The sequence below is a fragment of the Physella acuta genome, unplaced genomic scaffold, assembly GCF_028476545.2.
Source record: "Physella acuta isolate Inbredline_101_S28 unplaced genomic scaffold, ASM2847654v3 ptg000115l, whole genome shotgun sequence".
Taxonomy (NCBI): Eukaryota; Metazoa; Mollusca; class Gastropoda; family Physidae; genus Physella; species Physella acuta.
This window is the reverse complement of record NW_026731635.1, coordinates 796,506-820,820: the sequence shown is the minus strand read 5'-3', so window position 1 is coordinate 820,820 and position 24,315 is coordinate 796,506. Positions and strand designations below refer to the sequence as shown.

Below are 24,315 nucleotides of genomic sequence, written 5' to 3'. Positions count from 1 at the left end.
TTTATATAATCATATATATATATAAATAAATATACATACTACAAACACAGAGACACACACACAGACACTTCACACACACACACAAACACACACACACACACACACACATATATATATATATATATATATATATATATATATATATATATATATATATATATATATATATATATATATATATATATATATATATATATAGGTTATATATTCATTTAAAAGTACTTTTGTGTTTATAAATCGGTTATGTTTTATCTTTTATTAATCTAACAAAGATGTATAACGTATAAATAATGTTATGTTAAGGGTAGTGTGGGTTGAGGGTGGGGGTCGTGTGTGTATGTAGTTGGAGGGGGGGGGGTATGCTCCCCCTTCACTGCCCAGTCCGTCTGGCCTGGCCCCGCAGGACGCTGTAGGTTTGTGGGCCACCACTGCGGGCCTCCACAGCGGGCCGTATCGGGCGGGAGATACAAGAAGTTATCAATTAGCGCCGATAACATCCGTCCCATCGCCGGCCGGCCCCGCGCCGTACGTCCCTAGGTTCAGCTGTAGATGGGAGATAGACGTGACCGCCGGCCCCGTCACCCCCCCCCCTACCCCCACACTTATGTTTCTCAATGTTAACTGGGCCCAGCGTAAGTGCACCAGTTGTTTTATGCAAATCAGACAGTGCTGACAAGCGCGCGCATGGTTGTACGGACACATATTGTTTCCTTGGATATCCACCAGGTATTTTTTATAATTTTTTTTTACAACTATCAAAGTTCTATTTGCTAACAATAGATTGTTTTACAAACAAATTTCAACCTTTTATTCTTTTTGAAAAAAAAAAATTAAGACGGCCTTGCATAATTTTAAAATATTTTTTTATCGTAATCTTTCAATTTTTCGAAATAAATTGCGTGTTTGTGAACTCTATTAATACACCCTTAGAGTGTCCCGTGACCTAGATATTTGCTAGATTTGTACCACAGGCGGGGGAAGCCCTCTTCTGATTTGAGTGGTAAATATATCTACAAGTTTCCGGTGGCTGTGCACGTGAACACGGTTAAGTGGACGTCTCGCGTTCAGACGACCACAGGCAAACCGTTGGGGTGATGACAAAAAGGAGGGGGGGGGGCTGTTAGGTGTGTGTATGGTGGGGGAGGGGGGCGCTCAAAGGTCACCTAACAAGGTTAAGTTAGCGATCAGTGACAAATATTCCTTCAATGTTTGACGCTGAAAGTAAAAAAAAAAAGTTCCACGTTACGGTGTGGATGTATCTTGTTGTAGGGCCCTTATGGTTGGCGTCTGACTACAGGTATGTAACGCTGTTTACCTGCTTGCTGCGGGGAGGGGGTGGGGGAGCTTTGGTGAGGATATACACCACAGCAAAGGGCTTTCCGGAAATTATATTTCAAGGTCACCGGTTTTTTAGTTGCGTTGGGTTTTATTTTTTACAGTTTTGCTGTTGTAGCTAGTGTGGATGGGTAAAGTTGTCACGTGTTGTGTCACATCGTTGTACGACTAGGATTGTGACATTTTGTGTCACAAAGTTGTACGACTGGGATTGTGACGTTTTCTGTCATAAAGTTGTACGACTGGGATTGTGACGTTTTGTGTCACAAAGTTGTACGACTGGGATTGTGACGTTTTGTGTCACACCTTTGTGAGTCAAGCCAATGTGTCTCGGCCTTGTAGCCAAGAACGATGAGCTTTTGTTTCGTTTTTCGTAATTTGGCTTATAGTTTGCAGCTTATGGTTGATGGTTGATGGTTGATGGTTAATGGTTGATGGTTGATGGTTGATGGTTGATGGTTGATAGTTGATGGTTGATGGTTGATGGTTGATGGTTGATGGTTGATGGTTGATGGTTGGTGGTTGGTGGTTGATGGTAGATGGTTAATGGTTGATGGTTGATGGTTGGTGGTTGATGGTAGATGGTTAATGGTTGATGGTTGATGGTTGATGGTTGATGGTTTGATGGTTGATGGTTGATGGTTAATGGTTGATGGCTAATGTTTAATGTTTAATGGTTGATGGTTAATGGTTGATGGTTGATGGTTGATGGTTGATGGTTGATGGTTGATGGTTGATGATTAATGGTTGATGGTTAATGTTTGATGGCTAATGTTTAATGGTTGATGGTTGACAGTTGATGGTTGATGGTTGATGGTTGACAGTTGATGGTTGTGGTTGATGGTTGACAGTTGATGGTTGATGGTTGATGGTTGACAGTTGATGGTTGATGGTTGACAGTTGATGGTTGATGGTTGATGGTTGATGTCGTTAGTTGTTGGCAGATAGCTGGTGGCTGATTGGTGATAATTGATGGTTGAAAGGCTAATTACTGATCTTTGATAATTGATGGGTTATGGATTATGGGTTGTAGGAGATGGCTAAGATGATTTTCTTGTCCACATGAAGTATGTGGAAATGTTGTTCTCAGGCCATGCTACCAAAAGAGGCACGATTTCTTGTAGTGAACATTAAGGTAAAATTGCGGTTTTTCAATAACAAAATAGTGCCCAAGGTTTGTAAGTAGGACTTTATTTAATAAGAGGAGTCGCCACGGCCAGTAAGATCAGAGCTAGCCGTGTACTCAGTAGGTCGTTGTACAGCTGTTTGTTAAAAGTAGGTCATTGTACAGCTCTAGGTTAAAAGTAGGTCAATGTTCAGCTGCTTTATGAAAGTAGGTCACCGTACGACTGTTTAGTGACAGTAGGTCATTTAACGGCTGTTTGATGGAAGTAAGTAACTGTACGACTGTTTGATAAAAGTAGGTAACTGTACTGATGTTTAGTGAAAGTAGGTCACTTTTCGATTGATTGATGATAGTGGGTCACCATGCGGTTATTTGGTGAAAATAGGTCACTGTACGACTGTTTGATAAAAGTAGGTTACTATGCGCGACCTTTTGATGAAAGTAGGTTAGTATACGACAGTTTGGTGAAAGTAGGTCATTGTCTGTCCTAAAGTAGGTCATTGTACGACATTCCCACTCTCCACATTCCCACTCCCCACATTGCCACTTCCCACATTCCCACTCCCCACATTTCCACTCCCCACATTCCCACTCCCCACATTCCCACTCCCCACATTCCCACTCCCACATTCCCACTCGCCACATTCCCACTCCCCACATTCCCATTCCCCACATTCCCATTCCCCACATTCCCATTCCCCACATTCCCACTCGCCACATTCCCACTCCCCACATTCCCTCTCGCAACACTTCCCTCGTCAAATCCTCACTTTGTATTTTTCGTCACACATGAACAACCCCTAGGAATTATCTGATGAATTCCGGCTTCCTCATCTTAAACTTATCCGTATTTCTACTGGTTCTACTGTCACGAAGTGTTGATTGTACAAATGAGGTTAGACCTACTGTAAGAATGAGGTTAGACCTACTGCTGCCAAAAGTACCAAGTTGTATGAATGAGGTTAGACCTACTGCTGCCAAAAGTACCAAGTTGTATGAATGAGGTTAGACCTACTGCTCCAGAACTTTAAACAGTGCCAACTTGGTCGAATGAGGAAGTACAAATCTTGTAATTACTTTTGATTGTGACGTCAACGGCAAATAGTCAAGAACTCTAGCCGGTAGAGACATAAGTAGGGCCGTTGGTTAAACCGCTAATAGAGCTGTTGGTTAAACCGCTAGTAGGGCCGTTGGTTAAACCGCTAGTAGGGCCGTTGGTTAAACCGCTAGTAGGGCCGTTGGTTAAACCGCTGATAGGGCCGTTGGTTAAACCGCTAGTAGGGCCGTTGGTTAAACCGCTAGTACAACCTTAGAAGACGAGTTTCGTGATCGATTTAGGCATTTAAAGGTGTAGTCGTAAGTAATGTTTTTGCCTCTAACATACTTCCCATCCAAACCGACATTAATATATATATATATATATATATATATATATATATATATATATATATATATATATATATATATATATATATATATATATATATATATATATATATATATATATATATATATATATATATATATATATATATATATATATATATATGGAGCATAAAACGAATACGCAGTCCGTAATTCAACTCTTAAACTTACCCCTAATCCTAACCCTGAAATTGTATTAATTTTCCAGTAGACTAGCTTTGTGTTTATATAAGCATTGTTGATATATAAACATTTTTCACGTGGATTGTATCATATTTAAGGGGTTAGATTAGAATGGGGAAGGGGGGTATGTAAGTTGGTGTTGTATTTTATACTTCTTGGTTGTGTTATTTATAGACATGCTTACCCCGAAGTCTAACGAAGAAACAGCACATCGGTACTTATTTGTTTCCTGGATAGATTTCCAGTCACATTTTTACATGTTTTTGTTTTTAACTTGTCCCCGAGAGTTTCTCACGGTATTGACAACACGGCTGGCATGGTGGGGATGAAAACACGATTATGTTCGCTCAGCTCCAATCTTAGCGCGTGAATTTAGGGGGGGGGGGGGATGAGGATGTAGGGGGTGGGGGTGTGACGATGTAGGGAGTGGGGGTGTGACGATGTAGGGAGTGGGGGTGTGACGATGTAGGGGGTGGGTGTGTGACGATGTAGGGGGTGTGACGATGTGTTGGAGGTGTGACGATGTAGGGGGTGGGGGTGTGACGATGTAGTGTAAAAAAAAGAAATTTATTTGGCGTCTTTATGGAGCTTAGAGTTACTAAAATAGTGAAGGTGAGAGTGTGTGGGTGAGGTGTGGGTTTATGTGTGGGTTTATGTGTGGGTTTATGTGTGGGTTTATGTGTGGGTTTATGTGTGGGTTTATGTGTGGGTTTATGTGTGGGTTTATGTGTGGATTTATGTGTGGGTGAGGTGTGAAAGTGTTGTGTGGTCAGCTGTAGGAGGACATAACTGTTACTGTCTCATCAAATTGACGATGCTACTCCATTGGACACAACGTTAACACAAGGCTCAATATTAGGTTGGCAAGTTGAGTGACATTGTTCAGTCACTCTTTAAACAGATTGTACACAACAGCTCTAGCTATCAGCGGAATATGAAGAAGTTAAAAGAAAACAACAACAGCAGGGGATCACATAGAAGAAGTTTCAATGGCAGAAGGCATTAGTTTATAATTATCGCATTCTGTCTGGTTGTATTTGTAGCACGAAGTAAATGGTGAATCACAGCCGGGTCGCCACGTGATTCTGATTTGTTTGTGTATGGTTGAGGGTGGGGGGGGGGGGAATACAGTCAGTGTCAGCCGACACCATTAGTACATTCAGTCGTCACATTCTTCAAAACAGATAGAGGATATATATATATATATATATATATATATATATATATATATATATATATATATATATATATATAGTGACATGTATTGACATATCTTTGTCTAGCATTTATACCACGTGACTTGAGCTCAATGTATAGTTAATTTATTATATATCCTAATCTTTAAAAAAAAAACATAACCTGATGACCAGTACCCTGAGCCCCTAGAGAACTATAGCTTACATTTCTATAATGCTCAAAGATGCCGGACAATGCTGCCGGAAGGTACCATGTAACGGAACTGTACCCTCCCCCCCCCCCCCCCCCCCCACCCCCCCCACTCCCCACTTGAACCAGTGTGACCGCAGGTTAAGAAGAGATGCATATCTCTGCGTCGACACTAAGTACATATATCATAATTACGGCGTGTCAGGGGAAGTCAGCCAACACACCTGCTACACACGCCTGTGCTGGCTGCGATGGTCGTAGGTCTGTTTTTATCTTCCCTGTATGGGTCGGCCGGGCAGAGGACTGGCGTTAGTTTTCTTACCATGGGAAATGGTGACGGTGACCTGATGGGGAAATATGGGCGATTCGTATGTGTTCACGTGAAGGACTTTAATCAGCGGTGTCTCTGTGTAGGAAAATATTGACCGGACTGTGTCATCGGCGTGTTGTTCTAGGCGACGTCTTCACACGGTGAGTAACACAGCTACACACTACACGCTGACCTATATAAGTACTTACCGCTTAGGGCGAAATGTAGGCCTATTGCGACTCGAAATTTGTATGACAAATATTGGATAATAGATATTATTTCGGATGATTAGTTTAAAAAAAAAATATATGCCTAATTTATGACTTTATTAAATTATATTACCATACGAAAATATTGAATATTGAAACTAACGTAAATATATTTTTTAATAAAGAGATACTTTAAAGGGCGATAATCTAATAAAATAAACTAACCTAAAGGGCAACAATCTATTATTTTAATAAAGTGAAGATAATAAAAAAAATAAAACGTTGAAGGGGGTTATATATAAATATTTTTAAAAAGTTATTCTATATTAAAACCCCATCATAAATGGTGGTTACATAAAATAGACCAAAGGGATGTAATCCCACTAGGGGAGAGAACTGTTTTCTAGCTCGTGCCAGTCACCTTCGGTTTGTCGACCTGGTCCCTGTGTTGACAGACACCCTCACTGTTTGCGTGTTGGACGTGTGTCCGGCGCTGTTTGCCTGACGGACGTGTGGCCATCATGGCCCGCTGGCTTCCATCTCTGGGCCAGCACCGCGCGAGCATGGCCATAGACCGGCCCTGGAATTCCAAACTTTTCTAGGTCAAGATCGATGACCAATCGTCCCTGGCATTGATAGTGGTAGGGCAATGAAAACGTTCATTCATAATTTGAAAACAGTCGTAAAAATGGTCTATATGTATTTAATGAGAAGTTTTTCAACGTTAAAATTATCAGAACAAACGAAAATTTGTATTTTTACCTGCCTGAATAATAGACTTCTTACGCTATTACACACGCAAGTAAAAACGTCAAATGTGCTAGTATATATATATATATATATATATATATATATATATATATATATATATATATATATATATATATATATATATATATATATATATATATATATATATATATATATATATTAACTGGGGTATATTTGGTGATTTTTTACGCGCCCTAATTGTCTGACAACCTTACCCCTCCTATCAACCCTACCACTGTCAACACTACATCCCCAATCAACTCTACTTCCCCTGTCAACTCTACCTGACTAGACAAGTCTACTCCCCCTGTCAACACTACCCCATGAGACAACTCTACTCCCCCTGTCAACACTACATCCCCAATCAACTCTACTTCCCCTGTCAACACTACATCCCCAATCAACTCTACTTCCCCTGTCAACACTACATCCCCAATCAACTCTACTTCCCCTGTCAACACTACCCCATGAGACAACTCTACTCCCCCTGTCAACACTACCTGACTAAACAACTCTACTCCCCCTGTCAACACTACCCCATGAGACAACTCTACTTCCCCTGTCAACACTACCCCATGAGACAACTCTACTTCCCCTGTCAACACTACCCCATGAGACAACTCTACTTCCCCTGTCAACTGTACCTGACCAGACAACTCTACTTCCCCTGTCAACACTACCCCATGAGACAACTCTACTTCCCCTGTCAACACTACCCCATCAGGCAACTCTACTTCCCCTGTCAACACTACCCCATGAGACAACTCTACTTCCCCTGTCAACTCTACCTGACCAGACAACTCTACTTCCCCTGTCAACACTACCCCATGAGACAACTCTACTTCCCCTGTCAACTCTACCTGACTAGACAACTCTACTTCCCCTGTCAACTCTACCTGACCAGACAACTCTACTTCCCCTGTCAACACTACCCCATGAGACAACTCTACTTCCCCTGTCAACACTACCCCATGAGACAACTCTACTTCCCCTGTCAACTCTACCTGAACAGACAACTCTACTTCCCCTGTCAACACTACCCCATGAGACAACTCTACTTCCCCTGTCAACACTACCCCATGAGACAACTCTACTTCCCCTGTCAACTCTACCTGACCAGACAACTCTACTTCCCCTGTCAACACTACCCCATGAGACAACTCTACTCCCCCTGTCAACTCTACCTGACTAGACAACTCTACTTCCCCTGTCAACACTACCTCATGAGACAACTCTACTTCCCCTGTCAACACTACCTCATGAGACAACTCTACTTCCCCTATCAACACTACCTCATGAGACAACTCTACTTCCCCTGTCAACACTACCCCATGAGACAACTCTACTTCCCCAGACAACTCTACCTGACCAGACAACTCTACTTCCCCTGGCAACACTACCCCATCAGACAACTCTACTTCCCCTGTCAACACTACCCCATCAGGTAACTCTACCAATTAACACTAGCACACCACTCTGTCAACACTACTTCACTTGTGTGATGGCGCATGAGATAAAATATTTAGCGCAGGTGTACCTCATGTATGTATCTCAGACGATGAGATAACGATGAGGTATGTAGTTTCAGACTCTAAATGCCAAAAGTTAGATTTGCACTGGACTTATTACTTTTAACAACAAATTTAAATTGCTATGGAATATTATCTCTCCAACGGACGGTCTAGTCCATTCTCTGGCCTGTCTCGGTTATATAACTTCCTCTCGTCAAACAACCCAAAGTAAATGCATCCCATTTCTTGCCTATCCTTTGAAACAGGTATTACTTGATAGGATCTTTCTTGCAAGTTTAGTATTAGGGTCTGTCTCTGCTGTCATCTCTCAATTCCCATGATTCTCTTGGCCAACAGCTGTAAGGCCAAATCTTCTTGACGATTATCTGTAAGTCTCACAGACTCTCTTGTAAGTCTTACCATCTTTCTTGGCCATCAGATGTAAGTCTCAGTTTCTCTTGGCCATGAGCAGTAATTCTTTAGTTAATCAGCCATTAGTCTGTCCATACCTGTCCACCTTCTATAGATCCATCTGTCGTGCCGATCTGTCATAAATCTCTACCGTTTAGAGATATGCTGCAACTTGTATGTTGTGCACACACCATGACCCTATTATAATCTTCAAATATTTTGTATTGTCTATCGTTACTGTTTTCGACACAGCTGTGTTCGATCCGTGTCAATATTTACACTGATGACACACATGATGTGTTGTTATGGCATATTCTGGTACGGTCCCCTACCTACACATATGGTGTACACAATATGTTATCATATACTCCGACACAGTACCATGCCACACATATGTATGTCGACCAACGATGCACACATACAATCGAATATCAATCAGTCATCAAGTCATAATCTGGCAGTCACATGGTAAGTCACTCAAGTGTGATCTGGGGTAGACGATACAACTGATTAGATCAGGATTGCCCTGACTGTTTCATCCAATCACAGACGGCGTTACATCTGAAGATAGCTGTTGCTCCATTCACCGGCTAATTTGCTATTTAAGGCAGTTTCCAGCACCTGTTTTATGGTGTCTTCACGTTTCATTAATTCACAGCTAAATTTTGGATTTTCTTGACTCAAACATATAGAGGCTATTTTTGTCTCAGGTAAATAAGAAACATTTTTCACCGAAACACGCATGCGGTTTTTTTTTGGGCGTAATATTTGTGTTCTAATGTTTTTCAAATTTTCAAATTAGAAAAAAATAATTTTTATCTACTGTCGTATTTTTATTTTCGGTCAAAACAATCAACGAAGGTAAACTGTGTTGTAATGTGGACGATTGACATTTTCCATGTGACGTATCCTGTTAACTAGTTCTAATGGCTAGGTCTAATGGCGTCGGTAACAGTCATCATAAAGCTGCTATGTTAATAAAACAATAACCCTGAATGTTATGGTACCATATGTTGCTATAAAGTTGCTTGCTTAAACCATTTCTTTTCATCTCACGACGCTGAATTTCTTGCAAGAGCGTGTTTTGGTTTTACCTGTTAAAACAATCTGGAAATATGGACACAATCTGGCTAATGAACATAATCTGGCTAAAACCATAATCAGGCTAACCGTTACACTAGCCACACATCTACGACAAATGACTTACCCAGTGGGCCAATGTGTAGACTAAACTAACACAACTTGGTTCGAATGTTTGTTTTTTCTTGCTAGAACTCTAAGATGGTTCGATTGATGTGATACTGTCTAGATATTTACTTCATTGTTAGAGTTCTAATATGGGTCTACTGATGTGATATTGTCTTGATAGGTACTTTATAGCATTAGCAGCAACAATATGGAATTTCGTCCCGTTTGTGACCTAAGTCAGTTTTCTTTGTGACTGAAGTCAATTTTCCCCGGGACACAGCTTTTACGAGTCCTAAATATACACGTTTGACAGGACATTCCTATATATATATATATATATATATACGGGTAGTCGGACATTCCTATATATACACATTAGTAGGACAGTCCTATATATACGTTTGATAGCACTGTCCTTTATATACATATTTGGTAGGACCGTCTTATATATACACATGTGACAGGAAAGTCCTATATATACATGTGTGGTAGGACTGTCCTTTATATACGAATTCGGTAGGACCGTCTTATATATACACATGTGGTAGGACTGTCCTTTATATACACATTTGGTAGGACTGTCCTCTCCAACCTATTTTTACAATCGGAACAACAACACAACCCAACAAGTTACTGAAGAGACCACGTGACATACACTTCCATTCGATTGGTCAGTTTTCGAACAAGACAAATGCCCCCTTATTACAAACAACGATGTTAAGAACTCACAGAAAACTTTCAGTGTTTTCCTTGATAGTAAGATATTTACGAAGATTTTTTAGGTTTATATTTTTTAGGCGTCTTAGTTGGTTGGGCAATCAATCGCTGAGAGCAGAAAGGCTTGTTTGTTGTGTTAATTTATTAGAACAATACTTTGATAGTCAGCAGACGTGCTGGAAATAAATGCCACTTGACCTAATTAAGTTTCTCACTTAATTGGAGTCAAGCGCTGACCATGTGACCATCTCATTACAACGGTGTGTGTGTAGATGTTAATTAACACATGTATGTGTGATCGTTAATTAACACATGTATGTGTGATCTTTAATTAATACATGTGTGTGATCGTTAATTAACACATGTATGTGTGATCGTTAATTAATACATGTGTGTGATCGCTTTTAAACACATGAGTGTTTAACACATATGTAATAGACATAACAAATAATATATGTGCAACAGATATTTGTTTTAAAATTAATATACGCATATATGTGTAACAGTTGAAAGACATATTATAATTGTGTTCAATAGTTGATAAATAAATTTATATAATATTACAGTATACATATATATATATACATGTACATATATATATATATATATATATATATATATATATATATATATATATATATATATATATATATATATATATATATATATATATACATGTGTATGCGTGTTCGTCCTTAACACACGAGTATGTCAATGATACATCATGGTCTGTATGTTTTATAGCTACACGATTACCAAGTTTGTTATAGCTACACGATGACCAAGTTTGTCAATGTTGATTTATCATCAGCATGTGCCCTGCAGCTGTATTAAATACTAACATATGGCGCAGAATTTTTTTTTGCCAGTCCATTGTTCCCACTATGAATACACCGATACACCGATTCACGATTGATGTATCCAGTTCATCGTTTGTTCCATCTTTTATCCTTTGTTTAGATATTCTTGAATCAAAACATCCTAAAGCTAAGCATCCTATTCGCACATCTTGATATTAACTGAACCGTGTTGACATCCATCCATACAGATATCTACTCGGTACATCCATACATCTGGTTATCCACTCAATCCATTCATACTTCACTCATACCAAAACATTTACCTCAACCACAATATACAAATTTAACTTTTTAGAAAATACCACCATCTTCATCCAAAAACCACCAATTTAACAACTTTTTTTTTTATTCTACAGGCAGACCAGGCATAAAATGGCACTAGGTAATGCCCGTGTCAGGCCATGCCCATTTGTTATCTGCCCGTTGCCTCGCAGATCTCCCGGGCAGTAAGAGCACTTCCCAAAACTCACTACATTATCCCAACCAGCCCAGAACTTGATCCTAATCAAATCCCACCAATCAACCGTCGATTTTCCCACAACTTCTTTGAGTTCAAAACCCACTTTTCAACGAACGGTACAAAAATTGAAGGAAACCACCTCTCTCTTCCCACTCCAGGATTACGATCTTACGAAAACAGCACAGGTAAGGTTTTTTAACATCCTTTAAAAATCTTGATCTAATTTACATACAAGAACAACAACTCAACCTAGGTTAAAGAACAAAGCCTGTCGAACACGATGTCACGTGGTTACTGTCGTCATCATCTCGTCTGTACGTGTACACCTCTCAGCATACACGTCATCAGTTTTTTTACTTAACTAAGCAATTAATTACACCACTGCGCTAATTTAGCTTTTTTTTTTTAATGAACCGTATTTATTTATTTTGTTTCGTTACCAAACCGGAAAACAAGTTTAAGTTTTAAAGTGGTTTAAATGAGAACAACGCCAATGTTGCCTAGAACAGCCGAAACAGCGGTCAAGTTGCTGTCTCTCTCTGAGTATACTACTTAGCTAAATGCTGTTCATTATTTCGTTGTTTTTTTTTACACAAAAGTTCACATTTTTTGTGTAACTAAAGCAACCCTACCAGTGTTTATATCTGATTGCTTGTCTACTAGCTGAAATATTGTTTGGTGATGCTATCATTCACCACGAGACCCCCCCCTCCCCTTTCCCCCAAGCACCGCTCACCCCCCTAGTACGTCAGTGTAAAGTATATTTATCTACTTGTGTGTAGAGTATAACTGTCTAATTTGTCCAAACGGAACAAGACAGAGTGATAATGTTTCTCGTTTCAAACGCACCGCTGTGATCAAATTTCATCATGACGTCAGAAAACTAATTGTTTTTCTTTCTTTTGCAGGAAGGACTGGCTGTGATGTGGGACATGGATGCATGACATCTAGATGACATTGGCTATATGACACCTGGATGACATTCTTGGATGAGTACATGACATCGGGTCCTCTGAAGACATTTTCACTCGTCTTGCAGATTCTTGTTAATTCACGATTTGTCGTTAAGATGTGTTGATAAAGTGACTGACATTCTAATACGGCAAAGAAGCAAGTGCAATTCATGTGAGAAAAAACATCAGGGGAAGATAATTCAAGATGAAAGAGTTATCGGCCATGAGTGATCTGAGCCTGATCCTGTCTGAAGACATCTTGAGCCCGTTCTCCGACCAGAAGACACTGAGCGAGCTCAACGACTCGCCTGACCTCTGTGAGGAGCTGGACGACTTCGACCCGTCCATCGGCCTCTTCAACTTCAGCGAGGACACCATCATGCACGATTACCTCTTCTCCCGAGGGTCGGGGTTCGGTTCCGTGGACCAGACTCTCGGGTTCTACTCCTACCCCAGCCCAGCTAGCGGTGCCAAAAGTGACGTCAAGAAACTCAAAGACGCTGACCCTCTGCTGGGGTGTATTGTAGACTGTGACAGAGATTTTAAAAACTCGGCGCCGCTGCCGCATCTTGAAGAAGCTTTTGGACATCATATAAACCACAACCTAAACTTTAACCGGAATTCTAGCCAAGGTTCTCCTGCCTTGATTCCTGACAGGTTTTCGTGTAGTTCTAGCGCCGTCGCAGATCCCGTGGGGTACAACAACTTTCTGTACAGCAGCAGCCCTAGCGACAGCGGCTGTTCGAGCCTGAGCGAGAGCAGCGAGACGAGCGAGTGGGACAGTAAGGAGGACAACAAGGACATGGTGGTCCTGGGGGTCGACATCTCCAACCTCATGCACGACTACGCCATGAAATCCCCGCCCCCGCCCGCCACGGTCGCCGTCACCACGAAGAGCAGGTCGTACCCGCCCCGCCCCACCATCAGCTTGACCCACCCCACGACGTTCCTGTACAACCCCGAGAGCGCCCAATCCTGCATGTACGCCAGCACCGGCTCACCTCCCCTGGCTACATCAGAACATATTATCATCTCCCCCGGAACTTCACTCCTGCGGAAATCCAACTTTTTAAATAACAGGATCAAAGTCAACTTAGGCCAGAGACTCCCCCACGGGGCGGGGCACCGCATGACGTCAACAGGGATCGACCCCATGCTCTGTACCTACCAGAACCACCCCGCCTCCCCCGCGGGGAGCGTCAGTTCCCTCTGTTCACTAGACAGCCCGGGCAGCTACCCCACCCCCCTGACGTCATCGACCCCCACGTCCGCCCTGTCCCCCAGCATCTCTGGCCAGGGCAACAAGGCCGAGGAGAAGATCTACCCCTGCACCTACCAGAACTGTAACAAGGTCTACAGCAAGAGCTCCCACCTGAAGGCGCACCTGCGGCGTCACACAGGTGAGAAGCCGTTCCACTGCTCCTGGCCCGACTGCGGCTGGAAGTTTTCCCGCTCAGACGAGCTGGCCAGACACAAGAGGTCACACTCGGGGGTCAAGCCTTACAAGTGTGACGTCTGCACCAAATGTTTCAGCCGCTCTGACCATCTGGCCAAGCATAGGAAAGTTCATCGAAAAAATCGCTAGTCTAGAAACTTTTTTACCGCAGGTCTAGAACACTTTATCAAATTGATTGTCCATTCCGGCGCTTCGGCAGCATATAATTCTATACTCTTGTTGATCTAGTGCCTTATTTAGACAACAGTATCGCAGCATTCCATACGGACGTGTATCATTCCTAGACAAGTATCAACTTTAACTCATGTAACCGCTTATTCGTGTGTTCGAATCCTAAGTATTATTTCAAATATCAAAAAACGATCAAACTTTTAAACAATTGTATTCTTGTTTGACTGAAATGCAAGTGAACAAAACGTCGAAAACATTCCAAACAACAGGATGTGACGACACAATCAGCGAAAGTATGACCTTAAATTTTTTTAGTCGCAGCGTGTTTTTGCCAACTGTGACCAAACTCATCTTGTTGACGTTCCATTACGTGGTTGTGACCTATCGGTTAAACCCGATTCAGCTTTGGATACGCATCTAATTCAGTCGTACTTTCTTCACAAAATACTCCATACCACGGAAGGTCAAATGGACTAACATCGTAAAAATCTATAATTAATAATTTACTAAAATTATAAAGGATTGAATAGTTTAATCTTAACTTTAGTGCGTTAAGTTTAACAAATTTGTAATTTCTGTGCCATGATGTATTTTTTAAAATGTATTCGGTAATCAGCCGGTACTTAGTTTTACCTGAACAATTTAGGTAAGTAATTAGACAGTGTTAAATTAGGCCCCTCCCTGTAGGCTATCATTAGCTTACACACTGTTTCCTCTCACGGGGGAAAAACTTTATAATTATTTTTTTTACACGGGATTAAGTCGGGCTAAACACGGTCTATACCGTCATCCTCTGTTTGTTCGAACTGTGGAGTCATTCGAACTTTGGATAAGTAGCACGTAATTTTAACTAGGAGAGTAGCAAGCACAAAATTTCCTTAAAACCCAAACAATCTTTCGCCAGAGATCTTTTTCCTTCTTAATTGTAATGTTGGACCAGATTTCCTTCAACACATACAAGTATTACTTGTCAACTGGTTATGCGTATTATAGGTCGTTGACTCCGATTTCAGCCTGCTTTTGTTTTTGGATTTGCTTCCATAGCCTTTGTCCAACCAAGAACAAACTACAAGGCAGCAGTTTTTTTTTTATTTTTATATTAACTCTCCTAGATGGGTTGCTGTCCCCAGCTATCGAGCCTCGTCTGCCCGAGGGTTCGAACACCTGACTCTATCGATCCCCAAAAAATAAAAATTAATTAATTACTTATTGTTTAAGCACATAAATCTAAGATTTAGGTCAATGATAGATTCACCATTCACATCGTGATGTATATCGCTCTGAGGTAACATCATGATGTAATATATTTCCGCTGCTATATCGTGATGTATATCGCTCTGAGGTAACATCATGATGTAATATATTTCCGCTGCTATATCGTGATGTATATCGCTCTGAGGTAACATCATGATGTAATATATTTCCGCTGCTATATCGTGATGTATATCGCTCTGAGGTAACATCATGATGTAATATATTTCCGCTGCTATATCGTGATGTATATCGCTCTGAGGTAACATCATGATGTAATATATTTCCGCTGCTATATCGTGATGTATATCGCTCTGAGGTAACATCATGATGTAATATATTTCCGCTGCTATATCGTGATGTATATCGCTCTGAGGTAACATCATGATGTAATATATTTCCGCTGCTATATCGTGATGTATATCGCTCTGAGGTAACATCATGATGTAATATATTTCCGCTGCTATATCGTGATGTATATCGCTCTGAGGTAACATCATGATGTAATATATTTCCGCTGCTATATCGTGATATCTCTGCTGATTACTTTAAACAAAAATCTAGACGCTAAATCTCCAATTATGGTTATAAACTAGCTGAAGATTGAATAATTAGACGTAGTTGCGTTGCAGCCTGAAAATAGCTGGGGGGGGGGGGGAGGGTGGAGAAACTAGGTGAAAGAAAGGTTAGAGGATATATTTCGGTCACGTGATAGGTTTTTCCCGACAGTCTACACAATTTTTCTAGCCATAACTGCGTCAAGTTGTATCACCTCCTTTAACTCAACTGTAGCAAAATGATCACACCCAACACAATTTCATGCATGATTTCCATTGAGTCAATAACAGAGGGAGGGTGAAGGTAGGGGGGGGGATAATAGCGGAGGTAAATCTTGACCTGAGTACAGCCGACCCCTTAAACCCCCGTGAGGGTATGTTTCTATGTTTATGTGTGTCTTGACGTGAGTAGAGCCCACCCCCACCCCCATCCCCCCCCGTGAGGGTATGTTTCTATGTTTAAGTGTAGTCTTGACGTGAGTAGACCCCCCACCCCTTTTGTTTCTATCTTCATTTGAAGAGAGTGGGTCGTGTTCACCCCCCCCCCCCCCTCCTCCCCCTTTCCCCACTAGTCTTTATATGTTCGCCAAAAATATTTCCTTTTTTTTCAATTTTTGGACAAAGGTCGGGGAATGAGCAATAGCGCAGACTAGCGTCTGTTTGTATAACAAACTTTTTCAACTATTTATTTTGTATTATACAACTGATTATTTCCCTTTATTTTTACGTCTCTGTTCTTTTTAAAAATCAACTACAAATTTATCAACACGAGATTAATCTAAGTTTGTGGACAACAATTCTTTTTCAACCCATATATACATTCCATTCCCTGACAACCCCCCCCCCCCCTTTATAATAATGTACATTATATTAATTAATTAATTAATTTAAGCGACAGCCTTTATTTAAACTAATCACCTGTGGATTAAATTGAGATTGTCCGTTCTATGAAATCCCATCTTTACATACTCTGTTCTATATGATTGTTTGTAATTAGCTATGAGCCTGGTACGGATTTTGGAACTAATTCCAGTGTGGAATTAATTAACCTAGTCTGGCCAGTAGCCGTATAAAATAAAACTATAGTCTTTTTTGTTAGAGAGTGTGTTTGCCATATGTTCGTGTATGGTAAAAAGTGTGTTGGTCAGTATGTTCGTATACGACTAAAATTGTTTTGGTCCATATGTCAGTGTCAGCATGTGTGTATGTGTGTTGGTCAGTTTGTCCGTATACGAGCAACAGTCTGTTTGTTAGTCTGCCTACTTGAGATTTTAAAACTGAACATTTGAGATGTTATCATAATGTGATACATTGTTTGATAAGGGAAATAACTTTTTTGCTGGAGTCGCATCTTTCTGAAGTTGCTGATACAGCAAGATTTTTGATAATTACAACTTTATAATTATTAACACTCGGCTTGTATTTTTTTTTATCACAAACAGTACATAAAAATTTATTCTAATTCACTCAAAATATTAAACAGGAACAGATATTCGCTGTGGGACTACAGTATGACAAATGACTGACTTGTTGGATTTATTATATATCAGTAATGTAAATCTGATTAAGTAACCTTAAGTACTCTTTGTTCCATACGGAACATAGATCCTGCATTCCAACCATTCCATTCCATTTTGTCCAATTCCCGACTATTAATTTTGCAATCTCCCTAGACGTCACTATTGGCTTCAGTTCTTCCAAAAGACCTCGACTGTCTTGGGCGCCCTCTCCTCCGCTTTCCCAGCCGGACCTCCCCCTTATTTGCAGTCATAGGCTCCTGTCTCGTCTTTCACACAAACTCTATGTTCATCAGTATTCTTATAATTAACCAATTAGTAGACTTAGTACTCCTGCCAAGTGGAGCAAAGACCTAAACCACATGCAGTACGGACACTAACATTAACCACATGTAGCACTGACTGCTAGATGTGGCATTGACTGTCAGTGATAAACAATGACATTAACCACATTTAGACTTTACTGCTATAGACAGCACTGACACTGACATTAACCACATGTGGCACTGACTGCCAGTGGTTGCACTAACGCCGACTATAGCCACATGTAGTTTTGACTGCCAGTGGTTGCACTAACTATAGCCACATGTAGTTTTGACTGCCAGTGGTTGCACTAACTATAACCACATGTAGTTTTGACTGCCAGTGGTTGCACTAACTATAGCCACATGTAGTTTTGACTGCCAGTGGTTGCACTAACTATAACCACATGTAGTTTTGACTGCCAGTGGTTGCACTAACTATAACCACATGTAGTTTTGACTGCCAGTGGTTGCACTAACTATAACCACACGTAGTTTTGACTGCCAGTGGTTGCACTAACGCCGACTGAAACCACATGTAGCATTGACTGCCAGTAAAGGTCACCTTATTGAAGAGAAACACAGTATTTAAGAATAAAAAAACCCTGTTATTTTATGTCAATAAGTACGTGTGTCTTATCGTTGTGTATAATTAAGATAATTTTATTGTTGATTATTGTGTTTGTTAACACTTTGACTTGTAAAATGATTAAATTTTGATCAAACCAAATTTATAAAAATGAGTTTTGATTTTTTAGTTGCGTTTGTTTATTTGATGGGTATTTGAGATTATTGTAGGTCAATGATCGTTTCGTCATCATCTTTTCTCGTGTTTGTCCACATGAGGCAGATGAAGTAGAGTTCATCTGTTTGAATGACGTAAGTAAATGAAGGATAGTGTGGTCAGCACTATACCCAGCCGCCTTTGTTTCTCTAACGTGAGTTAGTATCCAGTTTTGTATAACTGTTTTTATGGATGAATCAAAAAATTGCTTGCTTCATGGTTTGATGTAGGTTCCCCGTCAGGTTTAACACTAAGGCGGATCTAGGGGGTGCACTAGGTCGTTTAGACGCTCCCCCCATCCCCTCCCCCAACCTAAAAGAAAAAATAATTGAAGAGTTAAGAAGTTAGGCTCATTAAAAATATGTTTTCTTTAATTTTATGACAATTAAAAACTGTGTGGTGACAAAGCTGTTTAGAACATTGGCAAATATATTGGAATGTTAATGTTTTGATATATATGTAGGTAAAGTATACGACAGAAGTTGGTACATGGTGGACGTGTGGATGACATGTGGATGACATGTGGATGACACGTGGATGACATTTGTCTTATTTTTGTGATACAACGGCTAGAGTTGCCCCCCCCCCCTCTTTCACCCCCACCCCTTCTCTCTCTCTCTCTCTCTCTCCCCCCACCCTCCCCGGTGACACCCACCAACTCTGTTGAAGACGTACACAAAGCTGCTGTAGTTTGGTCAGGTTATCTCATGTCAGTGATGTCGCTGGTCCTCCACCACAACATTTCCTACCAGACGTCACAATGTTTGGATTTAAAATGGACGTGTCTAATCCTGCAAGATTTTGTACATGACGTCACAAAGTTTGGATTTAAAATGGACGTGTCAAATCATGCAAGATTTTGTACATGACGTCATTAAGTTTGGGTTTAAAATGACGTGTCAAATCCTGCAAGATTTTGTACATGACGTCATTAAGTTTGGATTTAAAATGGACGTGTCAAATCCTGCAAGATTTTGTAAATGACGTCACGAAGTTTGGATTTAAAACGGACGTGTCAAATCATGCAAGATTTTGTACATGACGTCATTAAGTTTGGGTTTAAAATGACGTGTCAAATCCTGCAAGATTTTGTACATGACGTCATTAAGTTTGAATTTAAAATGGACGTGTCAAATCCCGCAAGATTTTGTACATGACGTCATTAAGTTTGGATTTAAAATGGACGTGTCAAATCCTGCAAGATTTTGTACATGACGTCATTAAGTTTGGATTTAAAATGGACGTGTCAAATCCCGCAAGATTGTGTACATGACGTCATTAAGTTTGGATTTAAAATGGACGTGTCAAATCCTGCAAGATTTTGTACATGACGTCATTAAGTTTGGATTTAAAATGGACGTGTCAAATCCCGCAAGATTGTGTACATGACGTCATTAAGTTTGGATTTAAAATGGACGTGTCAAATCCTGCAAGATTTTGTACATGACGTCATTAAGTTTGGATTTAAAATGGACGTGTCAAATCCCGCAAGATTGTGTACATGACGTCATTAAGTTTGGATTTAAAATGGACGTGTCAAATCCTGCAAGATGTTGCTACTCTGTCACTGAATCACGGTACGGCGTGGTCGGATGGTTAACCCGAAAGTCTCGCCTTCATCTCCAGGGTTCAAATCCATAAGACGTCTCTGAGTCAACTCAGCTCTTACTGGTGCCTGACTCAAGTTAGAGAAAGTAAAATTTGTAAGACATAACGCTGACACCATCCCTTAATATGACGAGATTACAGAACCAGGTAAACTCTACTTCACCTGTCCCAAGGACCATCAAGTTTGAAAGTGTAACTTTTTAATCACTTTATCATGTGAAAAAATACAATTATTTTGTTTCACAATTTCACTGATCGTGTTCTCGTCAAATTTGTTCACCTCTATTTCCTGTGTGAGTTTTTATTTTAACCCCTCGAGTTCCCGTCGAACAAACAAAACAAGCTCATAGTTCAGAGGTCAAACGCGAGGCCGGTGTTCTTGTAAGTACTTCAGCCATTGTAGGGCATAGTTCAAAGGTTGTTCAATCCAAGCTTGCGGCGTGTCCGAACGGCTCTACATCCGCCGTCTGCCGTGTGCAGCGAACCGTGACAGCGCAGACCCACCAATTGTGACAGGTAAACAAAAACACAAATGTTTACCTCTGACTTAAGGTGTTGTGAGTTTTAAGTAACGTAGAGACAAGTGCAGAAATATCAGATGACAAAAATAACAAAAAAAAAACAACAAAAAAAAAACAATTCGTATATACTTAAGAGATAGGTTAACAGACAGGACATAATCTTTATATTATTATGAAGATAGACACATATTTTTAAAGAAATATCCTTTCGATCCTGACGGTCCTTGGAACAGGTGAAGTAGAGTTCAGCTATTTCAGTGATCCCGTCGTATAAAGAGACAGTGTGCTCAGCGTTTTGCCCAGCCGGCAAATTTAAGGACGGCAGTAACTAAACTCAGAGCCTAAGCATTTTAGTGCCGGCTGATTATTAGAAATATAAAACTTCATAATGTATTTATCATTCAATGTAATGAAATCTGTCGATGATTAGCTCTTAAAACTCGCGCTTCAGCATGAAGTGTGGAGGGTGGGGGTGGGAGAGGGGTATGACCAGATAATGAAATGTTAAATTGCTAGTTTGAGCAGGTTCATAAATAAACGAAGTCTAACATTAAGCATTTTGGTTTGAATCACGTGACTAAAAACTACAGGGTTTCAGCCTGACTTGTGTTAGAAGAAAAACGTTCCTGTTCGAATTCTATTGAACGTAGGCCTACTCAACTTGGATCAAATATTAATTCACTTTGTTAATGCATGTTGCTTCATGTTATGTTATCATTAGGAAATAACCTACACAACTGAAAATGTAAGACAATGTTAAACTTTTTTCTTTTTAGTGTCTGTTGTTTATATATATATATATATATATATATATATATATATATATATATATATATATATATATATATATATATATATATATATATATATATATATATATTGAAAGCAAGTGGTCAAGTGCTCGATAGGGCACTTCCCGGCGCCGCAGGCGCGTCAAATTTGGCACGATGGTGCCTTGGGGCGATAGAACACGAGGGCCGGTAACGGTTTGGCAAAAAGTCTACGGAGAGGGGGTCAAAACTGACCTCGACTGACCGGCGCCTTATATGGGCTATATTACGAAAACAAAAATTCCTCCGACGACCCCCCTTGACATTTTGTGAGCTGGTAGGAGAACGCCTTGGGGTGTCACAAAAAACTCGGCATATCTGGGAAAACTTCGTAAAGGGGTCAAAACTGACCAGTTGTATTTCCCTATATAATCTTTGTATTTTATGGGAAAAAACAGGGAAATTTTAACACAATTTTTAGGTTACTTACCGTCTGTACATCATGCTAAGTTTTTGCATACACTACTATAGATGACTAGGCCGTATGGAAAAACTGTTGGTCAGACTCAAAGCCCTCGATGAGGGCTAAAAGATGATCGTGAGTGAAATTATCCTTATATGACATATATATATATATATATATATATATATATATATATATATATATATATATATATATATATATATATATATATATATATATATATATATAAATTGACGAACGATCCCCTTAATATTATGTGACGTCGTAGACCGAACCTGGAGGGTAACAAAAAAACTTTATTCCCGTCGGAAACAGCCATTATAGTCGTTAAATATGTTCATATACCGTAATCTATATATATAATTCACTTCTGGGAGCCGTTAGAAAACAAGCTGCAAGCGCCTCCTTGCAGTCCCCTCTCTTTCTCTCTATCACTATCACTACCACCCCCACCCCACCCCCGCATTGTCTGGTGAGCTGTGTTCACTCTAAATGTTTACAAATCGTAGAGCAGGGTTTCTATTGGGGGCAGATAATTTAGTTCGATTTTAAACTTACAGGAGGTAACTAAGAAATAACTAAGAGGAGGCTGCTTTCACGGGGGGGGGGGGGGGGGTAGGGTCAGGGTTAGGGAAAGGGGGGGGGGGGGTTAGTGTTTTAAAGCAAATATTTTCAGTGGCAGCATTGGTACTGTCGAATTCACAAATTATGAATTACTGAAAAGTAGAAAATAAAACAACTAAATAGCGGCGTATGATACGCTGCGGGTCGGCTCGTTTCTTATATAAGCATAGCAACTGTTTGTTAAAAAAAAAGTAAACAAAGACATACGTCATACGTTCAGTTTTCAAGGGAGGTAACGTTTTTTAAATTAATATTTTTCAAATAATTGTATACTATTTTAAACAGAAACAGAAAATGATGAAGTATAGCATTTGTTTTAGTACAAAATTTAGTTGTTAATTCAGTTACGTATCTTAATTAAATAAATTAATTAATTTCAAAAGCAATGTAATATAAATTATGAGATATACTGTTCATGGAACCTGTGTAGTTCTAATTCCATTTTAGTTATAGATTGCGTACTTTCACAATCTCAACTGTCAACTGACATCCCCATCATTACACACAGACCTGCACAATCAGATAAATAAAAAAGAGGACCCAGTAATGGCCCGTATTGAGGCTTCAAATGAGATAGAAAGGATAACAGCCAACAGCCTAACCATCTACACAGACGGGTCAAAAATAAACGAGAAAGTGGGAGCAGGGTTCCACATCCCCCACCTCAACCACTCCAAAAGCTTTAGGTTGACAGACGGCGCCTCCATTTTCACTGCCGAACTAACGGCCATCCTTATGGCCCTCGAGTACACCCCAACAACCCCACATACCAGCATCAGCATATTATCCGACTCCCTGTCAGCATTACAGGCCATTAAAGGGGGAGAATGCTGCAGGGACGACATTGCAGAAGAAATTCTTCATAAATGCTCCGAGTGGAAACAAAGGGGTCGCTCGGTGCAAATGATCTGGATTCCCTCCCATATCGGCATACAAGGTAACGAGAATGCCGACAAAGCTGCTAAAAAGGGAGTGGAATCCAGAGCTATTGTTAAAACGGGAATAGGCTATTCCGAAATGAAAGCTACTATAAAGAAACAAATAAAAGAAGAATGGATTCAAAAATGGAACGCAAGCGACAAGGGTAGGCACGCCCACAACATATTACGTCCACCCGACGGGAGACTGCAGGTTACAGAAGACCAAAGGCCACCCATTAATAAAAAAATTACAAGGCTGCGTCTAGGTTCAGCCTCCTTCATTCACACAAAGAAATGGTGCCACACCTGCAATGAAATAAACACAATAGACCACTACCTAATACACTGTAAGGCATACAACAATCAAAGAAAAGAACTCATCAACTACTTCCAGACAAACAAAAACACATTATTAACAACAGAAACATTACTGGCTATGGACGCCCCATCCACTCTGCATAGCCTGTTAAAAACATATGTGCACAAAACCAAAGAATCAGTCTAA

General features: G+C 40.2%; 2 protein-coding genes across 4 annotated transcripts; both read left to right on the top strand.

Moving 5' to 3' along the window:
• Nucleotides 1–654: 654 nt before the first annotated feature.
• Nucleotides 655–18,823, top strand: LOC131934664 (Kruppel-like factor 1). Of its 3 annotated transcripts, none has more exons than XM_059290744.1 (3): nt 655–726; nt 11,789–12,077; nt 12,801–18,823. In XM_059290744.1, the coding sequence occupies exon 3, from the start codon at nt 13,051–13,053 to the stop codon at nt 14,428–14,430; it is 1,380 nt and encodes a 459-aa protein (XP_059146727.1). In that variant the 5' UTR covers nt 655–726; nt 11,789–12,077; nt 12,801–13,050; the 3' UTR covers nt 14,431–18,823. The 3 variants fall into 3 exon arrangements, with proteins under 3 accessions (XP_059146727.1, XP_059146725.1, XP_059146726.1); XM_059290742.1 differs by lacking the exon at nt 655–726 and adding an exon at nt 5,629–5,926; XM_059290743.1 differs by lacking the exon at nt 655–726 and adding an exon at nt 9,302–9,377.
• A 4,613-nt stretch (nt 18,824–23,436) lies between these two features.
• LOC131934672 (uncharacterized) lies at nt 23,437–24,315 on the top strand. Its single transcript, XM_059290755.1, has one exon. It carries the CDS (start codon nt 23,437–23,439, stop codon nt 24,313–24,315), a length of 879 nt encoding a protein of 292 aa, XP_059146738.1.